Genomic DNA, 12,612 nt, shown 5'->3' on the forward strand with positions numbered 1-12,612 from the left:
TATAGAGAATGAATTGAAAAATGAGTATACGACGGCAAAGATCACACGCATTAGACGAACGAAAATGGGAGGATGAATTGAGGTGAGAGAATAGAAAATACTTTCATATCCTTAAAATGTAGAGGGAAGTACACAGATTAATTCGAACATCAACTTTGATTTGAAATGAAATCCCAAAAAAATTGCACGACCCCGCCAAACACACATAAACCCTACTTTGAATACAACCAAATTCAGCTGCAAATTCAACCCAAAAAACAGACCCAAATCGGTAGGGATAACACGACGAGAGACAATGGAAGGACGAATTTCAGTGCGAGAGAAGAAATTACCTAAATTGGGATCTTACAACAGAGTATACGACGGTAGAGTTCAAACGACGAAACACGATGGAAGGTTGAATTACAGTGAGAGAAAGAAGGAAGAAGAAAATTAATTTCACACACTTAAAATATAGATACACAGTAGAAGGCATTACATGGCATTGGGACACATCAAATTTGAGTTCACAAAGGTGAAGACCTAATGTCTGCAAAAGTGCAACCTCGTGCAGAGTAGGCCTACAAAGAGAGGGTAATATGTCTTAAATGTCCTGTAAGGCATAAGGGTCTTTTAGTCCGGAAAATGGCTACAAATATACGATATGTGATTATGTTAAAAGCCAGAGACTTGTGGCGATATTTTTTTTAGTCATGGGTCTGGAGTGAAACAAATGAAAACGTAGAGACATTTTATGTAGTTCACTCTATATAGAAAAATATTAGAGCAATTATATATATATATATATATATATATATATATATATGGGATTTATCTATTTTTATTGAACTTTCATTTTACTCAATATATATTTATGACTCAATTTTTACTAAAGCGAAACCGTTTCTCTAAGTATCTAGGTCGTGGATCATACATTATAACTATAGTCATAAGGCTAATCCTCCAATTAGCTAATAAATTACTTTTTCTCAATAAATTAGTAATTATTTCTTAGACCTATAAAAATAGTTCTTTTTTTTCATTTTGGTCTACTTCACAAAATTAGCTTATTTCTATATTTAGTAAGTTTTCTCTCTTATAAGGTGTACACATTCTCCTATAACAATAATTTAATAACTTTCTTTTTCTATCTCTTTCATACTTTACCAATTTCACATTAAAACACATGTCGTCCTCAAAGTCCCTATTTTATGGGACGAAGGAATCTAATTATAAGCACTACTTCTCCGGTTCCATAAAAAGATGTCTCACTTTCTTTTTTGTAGTTGGCCCTAGTAAAGATATCACATTTTCATTTTCGGATAAAAGCTTTTTGTCAGATTAATATGTAAAAATATATATTTTTTCTTTTCAATTACTCCCTCCGTCCCTCATTAATTGACACCGGTTGACTTGATACAAGTTTTAAAACATGTAGTGGAAAGTGGGTGGAAAAAGTAGGTAGAACGTGAGTCCTACTTTTAAGTACTACATCCGTTCCATAGTAGATGTCACACTTTCTTTTTTTAGTTTGTCTCACAAAAGATGTCACATTTTCTTTTATGGAAAAAGCTCCCTCTCACATTAATATAAATATACTATTTTTTCTCTCCATCTAACACACAAAACAACATCTCCTAAAATCTCGTGTCATTCTCCAAGTGTGTCATCTACTAAGGGACGAATGGAGTATTAATTTTATACTCCATCCGTTCCATAGTAGTAAAGTCATTTCTTTACGGCACGGAAATTAAGAAAGAAATATTAAATATATTAAGTGAAGTGGTAATAAAGTAGGAAAAAGCGAAAAGTAGATAGAATAAAGTAAGAGGGGGGAATAAAGTAATTGAGGGAAAAAGTTACTTTTTGCTAAATAGAGAAAAGACTTTAATTTAATATGGTAGAACGTCCCGAAATGGAAAAATGTTTCCACTACTATGGAATAAATAGAATAATAAAATGTGAAGGGATTGAGTTAGTGGAATAAATAGAATAATAAAATGTGAAGGGATTGAGTTAGTGGGTGAGTTCCATTATTAAAAGTAGTAAAAAGTAATATTGCTAAGACCATCCACAATAGGCGCCCAGCGACCGCCCAGCCGAGCGCCGGCGCTGGGCGGTTCGCTGGGCGGTCTATTGCAGCCGCCCAGCGGACGATTGGAGAGAGAAACCGCGCAGCGCTGGGCGGTTTCGTGGCGCTGGGCGGTGCGCTGGGCGATCCGCTCGGCGCTATTGCAGCGCCCGGATCGCCCAGCGCGATTTTTTTTTTAAATTCGAATTTTTGAAATTCAAATTTTTTAAAAAAAAATCAAATATAAAAAAATATTATTTATTTATAAAAATTGTTTTCTATATATAAAAATCAATTTTTATAAATAAATTTATACTAGAAATTCGTAATAGCCCATATATATTTAATGGGCTTGCGAATTTATGAAACTCATTCTTGGTTGTCTCTCTTTTATAGAGACATCCTTGAATGTTTTATGTTCCACTTTCGATGTGGGACAAACTCATTCTTGGTTGCCTCTATTTTATAGAGACATCCATGAATGTTTTATGTTCCACTTTCGATGTGGGACAAACTCATTCTTGGTTGCCTCTATTTTATAGAGACATCCATGAATGTTTTATGTTCCACTTTCGATGTGGGACAAACTCATTCAAGGATGTCTCTCTTTTATAGAGAGATATCCTTGAATGTTTTATGTTCCACTTTCGATGTGGGACAATCTCATTCAAGGATGTTTCTCTTTTATAGAGAGATATCCTTGAATGTTTTATGTTCCACTTTCGATGTGGGACAATCTCATTCAAGGATGTTTCTCTTTTATAGAGAGATATCCTTGAATGTTTTATGTTCCACTTTCGATGTGGGACAAACTCATTCAAGGATGTTTCTCTTTTATAGAGAGATATCGTTGAATGTTTTATGTTCCACTTTCGATGTGGGACAATCTCATTCAAGGATGTTTCTCTTTTATAGAGAGATATCCTTGAATGTTTTATGTTCCACTTTCGATGTGAGACAATCTCATTCAAGGATTTTCTATAAAATTGTATTTTAAATTATGTCATTTTTATTTTTTTAAGATTTTAATTATGTCTTTTTTTTATTTTTTAACTTTAAGTTGTAATGTTATTTTAAATTTTCATTTGTAAATTTAATTAATGTAATTTTTTTTAATTATGTAATTTTTTTTAATTATGTACTTTTTAAATTTTATTAATATTAGTGAATTTTCCCGTATATGTCTCGTAACTTAAATTTCGTTTATTGCGTTATTGTTAATTATTGCATTTTGTATATATTTGTTAATAGTGATGTGGATAGTATGTGGCTAGGCTATGGCTTGGCTATTGCTGGGCTATTTGCTTGTTTTGATGATGTGGCAGAAGGATTTTTAGTGCTGATGATGTGGCAGTGGCTAGGCTATGGCTGGGCTATTGCTGGGCTATTTCTATTGTGGATGGCCTAATAGAAGATTGAGTTAGTGCGCCGTCAGCGGCCATTGTTACCAATAGAAGATTGATACGTATCATAAAGAATGTCAAACTCGACGTAATTTACACTGTTCCTCATGCGTTGACCAGAGAAAAGGGCTAAATAATAGTAAAAGTGTAAAAACATGTGTATGCTTTACATTCTATTAATTGCATCATTCCTTTATGGGAAATACTTACTAAAGAATTTCAAATGGGAATGCCTGTATCATATTCTGTAAATTTATATTTCGATCTTATCAATTTAATTTAATATCGTAGTAATGTATATACATACATCATTGTATCTGTGTATGTGATATTTACCAACAATTTAATTATAACACTAATTACTCATATTTGATTAATTATCGTTGAGTCAGCAGAATACAGTCATCGTATTCATAGTGAATCACATGGCGTGTATATATAATTATATATATATACAAAATCAACGACAATACTGACGAGGTAAGGTAGAGTATTCATGCAATACATTTCTTCAAATTTCGTATAGTCTTTATTCCATTCAAAAGCACCAATAAATAAAGCAGCAGCTTTCTCTTACCACTTTTGTAATACTAGAAAAACTCCTCATTATTTCATTCCATCCTCTCCCACACGTTTATATGAATATCTCTCCAATCTTGCTTTCTATATAACATTCCGATTTCATTATATTATTTCTTCTAACATAAGAAAAGAGAAATTAAAAATAAAAATGGATGAAATCGATATACCTCAATATTTCCTATGCCCCATTTCACTCCAGATCATGAGAGACCCCGTCGCCACCGTCACCGGCATCACATACGACCGTGAAAGCATCGACCAATGGCTCTCAACGGCGGAGAACTCCTCCTCCTCCTCCTCCGCCGCCGTTTGTCCGGTGACGAAGCTGCCGCTATCGAAATCAGCCGGTTTGACTCCAAACCACATGCTCCGGCGGCTGATTCAGACGTGGTGCATCGCCAATGCGAAGAGCGGGATCGACAGGATCCCCACTCCCAAGTCTCCTCTCCACCGCTCAGCCGTGCTCAAGCTCATCCGCGCCGTGGGCAGCCGCCGCAGCGGCGCCGAGAATCTGGAGGCGCTGAGGAAATTAGACGAGCTCGCGAGCGACGTCGACGATGAGAATCAGCAGTGCTTGGCGGAGGCCGGCGCGGCGAAATCGATGATATCTTACGTGATGAGACGCTTCGACGACGGAAATCTCGCCGGCGTCGATCTCGCGCTGAGGATCCTGCGGCTGGTGTGGTCTCCGACGGCCGAGAACAAGCAGATCGTGGAGGAGAAACCCGACCTTTTCCAATCGATTCTATGGATTTTGAATAGCAAATTTGAAGATTCAACAAAAACAGACGCTCTAACTCTACTAAAAAACGCAGTAGAAATATCGAATTCGAGTATTTTGGAGAAATTGAAGCCGGATTTCTTCAAAGAGATGGTGAGGATTTTGAGATTGAAATCGACGGCAGCGGCGGCGAAGAGAGAGATTCTGAAAATCCTGATCGGGAGCTGCCCGGCGGGGAGGAACAAGGCGAAGATAGTGGAGGCGGGGGCGGTTTTCGAGGCGATCGAGATGGAGATGGGCGGGAAGGAGAAGAAGACGACGGAGCTGATATTCAGCTTGCTGGCGCAGGTGTGCACGTGCGCGGAGGGGAGGCAGGAGTTTCTGAAGCACGCGGGGGGCGTGGGAATGGTGGCGAAGAGGCTGATGAGAGTGTCCGCGGCGACGGATGACAGAGGGATGTGTATATATGAGTCGATCGCCAGGTATTCGGGGACGAGGGCGGTGGTGGGGGAGATGCTGACGGTGGGAGGAGTCACGAAGCTGTGCATGATGATGCAGGCGGATTGTGATGTGTATTTGAAGAAGAAAGCGAGGGAGATTTTGAAACTGCATTCTAAGGTGTGGAGTAATTCGCCTTGCATACAGCTTTATCTCTTCACCAGGTATTCTAGGTAGCTAAAAATCTAACTCTATATCTTCATCTCCAATAACTTTTCGATTTACTATATAATTTTGCTCACTTTACTCTGATTTTTGGATTTGTATGTTTAATTACTAGTATAATTCAACAGATCGACTTATTTGATGTGGCTACAAATGGATTTGTAACTTCAGCAATTTCCATTTTCCAGATTTTGGCTATTTTGCCTTTTCAACTTCATTCCATACCAATTTTAATATAATATGAGAAAATTAAAAATAGCCCATAAATATTGTTAATGAGAAATGACACTACTTTATTAGAAAGAGAAATTTAACATATAGTATATAGACATTAGTTTTGATGAAGAAATTTAATGCGAAATTGAACTTTTAAATAAGGTTTCTGAAGATAGACACGAATTTTAATAATACAAGATTGGCAAAGTATTATAACACAGAAAGTAAAAAAATAACTGAAATAATATTATTTGACAATAGTATCTGCTTTATTAGATCTTTGGCTAAATCGAAATATATGATTATGAAATTATTGTTTGAATACACTTCATAAATTAAAGTTAGATTATTTGACTAAATCCTAAACGATTTGGTTTGTACCAAAACTGTAATGAATTACTTTCAATAATATCAATAAAGTATTTTAAAATAATTGTATTGTGATGATATTATTATAATAAAAATGAATATATATATATATATATATACATATAAAATATTTATCATCACAATTAAAATATACATCAAAATAAATGACATACTATAGTTAGTTGTCGATTTACCTATTTATTGGCAAAATATTTTTAATTGTATTAATTTAAATGAGACTAATGATATTAGCTTTCAATTAGTCTAATTAATTTTCTTAATTGATAAGTACCTCTAAATTACACATGTTAGTGAATATAATCAATGAATAATTTTATCCCTTATATTGTGAAAAATGAAATTTTTTTCTCAAAATAATGCAAAAAAAATCTCAATCTTGATTGTTTATACGTCCAGGGATTCGCAATGATATTAAAATTCGTACATAGGAAAAAGTTAGAATTCAATTCTCCAATAATATTTTTATGGGATATTGGCACCTAATAATATCATGAAACTTTCAAAAAGTTAGGTTTTTCTCATGAATTTTGAAATTGACAAATAATATCACGAACTTTACCCCGAGTTTGTTATTTCCAACTAATGAAAAAATTCCGACAAATAATATCATGATACAGATTTTTTTTCGTAATTTCTCGACAACAACTTCCAGAGTTTCAAGAATTTCAATCTTTGAGAATAGTTTTTCTTGAAGCACACCCTCCAAATTTGTTCTTCAATCTATTAATACTGCCATAATTTTTTCATTTGTGGGAAATAACAAACCCAGTATAAAGTTCGTGATATTATTTATCAATTTCAAAGTTTTTGGGAAAACCCAACTTTTTGAAAGTTACATGATATCAATATCCCTATTTTTATTTATAATTCACTCATAAAATAATGAAATTAATATAATAGCCTTGTGTTGTTAAAGTTACTGGAGAAATAATAACGCCTTGCCCTATGTGCATTCGCCCCTTATATGACTATGCTATAAGTATATGTAAAAAATTAAAGTCATTTATCTATATACTATAAGCATATATATTTCAAAAGATAGTACCATATAAAAAAATCACTCCGCGCGTATTAATTTTGTTTGGGTGTATGTATTGAAGAATGTAAGATACTGATCAAAAATAATTCATGCAGTCAAAAATAAAAATTAGTAATGAATTAATAAAAAAAAGTTTGTAACAAATGAAGAGGAAAGGTTCATGAAATTATGCTGTGAAATCATCGTTTACTCACATTCAGGTCCTTTTTTCATATTGCAATTTACTCACAATCTCACATTCAGGTCATAGTTTTGTCAAGTGTATATAGTCAACATTCCAAACATCACGCTTCCTATTTTTGTTTTATCAATTATCATGATAATAAGAATTGAATAAATTTTCTTCATCTGTCATTGTGATGGACCGGGGGGTTTTTAATATGACTAATTAAATTATTGAAAGTTCGATTGAGTTTTTCTTATGGTAGTACACAAAATGTGTCTATACTATTGTGTCATATTGTTTGCGACCCTTTACTATAGGGAAAAATAAAATAACATAGTATGATGGATTTCCCATCTTAGACTTAGTTTGTCTTTTATAATGAAAACCAATATTTTAAAAATCGGAACGATATCGGGTCTCGTTTCAACTGGTGCGACCGGTTAAGCCACAAGACGCTAGACTAGCTCAAAACCCGAACTTTAGAGTTATGGTCTAATATTTATAATCGGATAAAAACCACAACCCGAGTAAGGTCCGAAATTCTCTGGGCTGACCCGATACATCCATAATAGAGGATATAATTTAATCTATTGCCCTCATAACCATATCACATTTACGAAATTTGGGTCCATTTAACCGATCTCACTATTATATGAAAATTGCTGGAGATTATTATATGTCTCACTACAATGGACCGATATTAAAGCTACTAAATCACAAAGAACGACATTCAATCGAGGCTAATCTTTCATAGCTAGAAATCTAAATCGATGGTTTTGAGTGTGGCTTTTTTGTTTGGATTTAACAACAGAGTTTTCGTATCATTGCATTTACGTTGCCCGAACGTCGTTCGATTATATAGCTCAAATTTCATTACTCAATTTTAGGAAGCATGGATTTTGCGGTGGACAAACACACAATTTATGTTGTCCTTCAATAAGACTGCTTGTTTGCTTCACGAATTGCACCTCTCCCATCGTTGTCCCGGCCCCAATTTCATATTTCAATTTCCATTTTGAAGGTTGAAGATGACGGTGAAGAGAACTTTTGGAGAACATTAATATTACTTGTAATCAGTGAGTTTGGTTTATAACTAGATAAAATATAATCTATGATTAAGTTGTGAGTTATTATTTAGTATGAAGGGTTAAGTATGACTAATTATCATATGACTATCCATCTAGGATTAAGACATAAGATTCAATTTCATGAACCAAACATAATACTACAAATTTAATCACGGCATATAATTTTGAAGATTACTACTCATTTAAAAGAAGAGGTTAATTTATCATTATATGTTCCTCAAATGATAAACTCATCATCAATCAAATGATTAGAAGACTTCAAGAGATCTAACTTGTAAGAGTATCGATTAGCACCAAATTCATACTGCATATATGACGAAAAACTTGCATATATTCATATATCACAAACAAAATAAATTTTTAATTACTTTTGTTTACTTTAACCCAAAGAAATGAAACGCCAGAAGAAAAAAGAAGCTAAGAATTAGGATAAGAAGAGGTCAAATGAGAAGGAATGCAAGAAGAATTCCTCCAAACCCTAGAATGCAACCTCAAAATCTCAGTAGCTCTGTCCTTGTTTCTATGACTAGCCTCCACCTGCAACACCAAGCACAGCTTCGCCACCACCCCAACCTCCAGCATCTCCTGCACAACCCTCCCACTCGCCCCATGCCTTGCAATCGACCCCAATATCTTCACCGCCCTCTCGCTCGCCACGTTCGACACCCTCAGAATCTTCTTCGACACCACCGCCACCCCCGCCGGGTGCCTCACCACCTCCGCCCGCCCCTCCGCGCACCGGCAAATCTGCTCCAGCGCCACCAACGCCAGCTCGCACACTCTCCTCTCCCTCGTCTCCAGCAGCAGCTCGATCAGCACCCCCGCTGCGCCGCACTCCACCGCCTTCACCCTGTTCCTCCCCCACGGGCACACCTCCACCAGAAGCTTCAGCGCCGACCTCGTCGCCTCCGCCGAGATATTGTCTGCTATGATTCGCGACACGTGGACGAACAATTCGGGTCGGGCCCCGATCAGGTGATCCGGATCCGCCACCGAGAATGCGGATTTCATTAAACTAACGGCGTGGGCACGGGATTGGTAACTGCCGTTATCCATGATCTGCATTAACGAATCTAAAAATCTGCCGTCGTTAAACGCCGTTAGTTTTTTTAAATCGGAATCGGACGGCTGGATCTTGTGTAGGATGTCGACGGCTTCGTTTCTGGCGGCGGCGTCGGAGTTTTCTCTGACGACGGCGGAGAGGAAGGCGACGGCAGCTGCCTGGAGGTGGAGACGGCTGCTGTCGTCTCGGTGGGCGATGGATCGGAGGCGGCGGAGGCAGTGGAGCTTTGAATCCGGGGAGTTTTCGGAGTCGTTGAGGAGTTTGCGGATTTGGGGGCTGTCGACGGCGGGCTTGGGCGTGGGGATTCGGTCGACGGCGTTGAGAGTGCACCAGCCCTGGATGAGGCGGCGGAGCGTGTGGTCCGGGGTGAGGTCTAAGGATGCGATGGGCTGTTTGGTGACGGGGCAAGTGGCGTTTTTGCATATGAAGAGCCATTTCTCGATGTTTTCACGGTCGTAGGTTATGCCGCTCGGAATCGTCACCGGATCTTTCATCAGCTGCATTGAGATTGGACATAGGAAATAGCATGGGATATCGATCTCCATTTTTGGATTGAAGATTTTTGAAAATTGGATGAAGACACGAAGATAAGGTGGGTTTTATATAGTATATACATATATATATATGTGGAGAAGTGAGGTTCTGACCATCTCTCAAGTTGCGCTAGGAATGAAATTAATTTATGGGGATTAAGTCAATATTTAAATAGGAGAGAGACATATAGAGTTGATAATGGACTTTTTCCAAGAGAGTTGAAGAACTCAATGAAATTGAAAGAGGAGACTTTTTATTATCTTATGGGGTGTGATGAGTTAATGCATGAACGGTACATCGGTGTTGGTGTTTTGCGTTGTTGAGCATGGAGGGATCTTCATTATGGACCCTTTTTGACTTTCGAATTATTGTCTCACAATAATGATAAAGAAAAAAGATAGAATAAACTAGCTATAAAATATACTCCATATTTTTGTTAATTTTAGTAAAAAGAATATAACAATATTAATGATTTTATTTAATACTCAAATCACTTTACATTACAATTATTGGTATTTTAGTACTTATTCTAAATAGGGATAATTATTTGACTAAAATGAAATGTACTCAATCTATTAATGATTTGACTCAAATTAAAAGCATAATCTACTCCTTTATACTTACTTCGTCCCATAATAGATGTCATACTTTTCTTTTTAGTTTGTCTCACAAAAGATGTCACATTTCCTTTTTAGGAAAAAGTTTTCGCTCACATTAATATAAATATATTATTTTCTCTCTTCACCTAACACACAAAACAATATCTCCTAAAATCACGTGTCATTTCCCAAGTATGCCATCTACTATGTGACGGAGGGAGTACATGAGAAAAAAAATACTCCCTCTGTCCCAAGTTACTTGAGTCGTATTCCTTTTTGGGTTGTCCCAAGTTACTTGAGTCATTTCTCTTTTTGACTAAAAACAAAACATCTAATCACACCTACTTTACTCTTTCTTTTACTTTACTCTATCTTCTTTCTCTTACTTTATTCCCCCCTCTACTTTATTTAACTCACTTAACACAACTTTCTTAAATCCCGTGCCGAAAAGAAACGCCTCAAGTAACGTGGGACGGAGGGAGTATTTTTTAGATAAATTCGCAAATGAATAAATTTTTATTTGAACAGACATCACTCAAAAAAATAATTGTTCTAGCATTATTTTCAGCACTTAATGTAGCATAGTAATTAAAAATGGCGACGGCAACGAATCACGTGGTGGCAGCCGACACCCGTGGAAGTTCCGTGCCTTTCCCACCGTGGTTGCTTCGTTTTAGGTACCGGCTCGCGTTGACCTCTTGTGCTGCTAACCATATTCTATTAAATATTTATAGAAATATGGTTTTTATTCTATATTACCTCTCTCTGTCAATACTCAATATAGCATAGTATATTTTTTTAAATCCAAATACAAAGATGTCTATCCATGCACACGCAAAATCCTATAGGTAATGATAAAATGCAAACTTATAAATTGTACAAAATCCAAACTTTTCAACACAGTGTCAACATAACGTCAACGCAATGTCAACACAGTGTAAAATTTTAAGATTTTGATGTCAACACAATATCAACACGGTATCAACCATTGACACTGTGTTGATATTTTCTGTTGCTGTTATTTTGTAATTTGTTGACATTTTTTAACGATACAGATCATAGTTTGGAGTTTATACAATATTTAGAGTTTGCATTTGATTACATTCCAAATCCTATATATATAACTTAAATTTTATTTTCTATATCTCATATATGGCATGATCTAATTACTTACTGGCATCATAATTAATACTCCATCCGTCCCACTTTAGGAGTCCCGGTTTACCATTTTTTGGTGTCCTACTTTAGGAGTCCCGTTGGAATATTCCATAAATGGTATTAGACCCCACTTTCTACTAACTTTTTTCCACTCACATTTTATTATAAAACTAATATAAAAAAGTAGGACCAACATTCCACTATCTTTTTTCACCAACTTTCATTTACATTTCTTAAAACTAGTGCCGAACTCAACTCGGACTCCTAAAGTGGGACGGAGGGAGTATGTATCTAAAGTTTTATTCTGATTCTGTTGATCAAATTAAGCAAAAATAAAATAGTTTTCTCAAACAATATTTGATTGCTTTATTTGAACTTGGTCGAACTCGATAAATTGAACTGGTGGCTGTCCCATTAAGATAAATCAACAATATGATCATATACTCATATAGCATATTCCAATGTTAAATCCGTTAGATTATATACTCCCTCTATCTATTATTAGGAATTTCGTTTTTCCATTTTAGTTCGTCTACCAATAAATGTCTTAATATATTTTTAATATAAATAGTAAGTAAGTCCTTTATTCTAGGAGCATTAACCCCTTTCACTTACATTTTATAAAACCATAGGACCTGCATTCCACTATCTTTTTCTACATATATTCTTTATATAGTCCACACAATTTAAATGAGACTTCTAGACTGAGGGAGTATAAAATTCTCAAGCAAAACAGTTTGTTTAGCTGGTCTAAGTTTATTTACATGATGCACCACTGGCGTATCTAAAATTTGTGATTTTGAAAATGGTTCAACTTAATAAAAAAGTGTCTGCAAAAGTAGACTCAATTAATTTATAGTTGGTGCATCTAAAATTTGTGATTTTAAAAATGGTTCAACTTAATAAAAAATGTCTGCAAAAGTAGAAATAATTGGGACTC

General features: G+C 35.7%; 2 protein-coding genes across 2 annotated transcripts; one reads left to right on the top strand and one right to left on the bottom strand.

The window, feature by feature from the left end:
• Nucleotides 1–4,036: 4,036 nt before the first annotated feature.
• LOC121804350 (E3 ubiquitin-protein ligase PUB24-like) lies at nt 4,037–5,630 on the top strand. Its single transcript, XM_042203835.1, has one exon. The coding sequence runs from the start codon at nt 4,184–4,186 to the stop codon at nt 5,429–5,431; it is 1,248 nt and encodes a 415-aa protein (XP_042059769.1). The 5' UTR covers nt 4,037–4,183; the 3' UTR covers nt 5,432–5,630.
• Nucleotides 5,631–8,735: 3,105 nt separating this feature from the next.
• Nucleotides 8,736–9,937, bottom strand: LOC121804925 (E3 ubiquitin-protein ligase PUB23-like). Its single transcript, XM_042204645.1, has one exon. It carries the CDS (start codon nt 9,924–9,926, stop codon nt 8,736–8,738), a length of 1,191 nt encoding a protein of 396 aa, XP_042060579.1. The 5' UTR covers nt 9,927–9,937.
• Nucleotides 9,938–12,612: the final 2,675 nt, after the last annotated feature.

The sequence above is a fragment of the Salvia splendens genome, chromosome 1 (genome assembly GCF_004379255.2).
Source record: "Salvia splendens isolate huo1 chromosome 1, SspV2, whole genome shotgun sequence".
Lineage (NCBI taxonomy): Eukaryota > Viridiplantae > Streptophyta > Magnoliopsida > Lamiales > Lamiaceae > Salvia > Salvia splendens.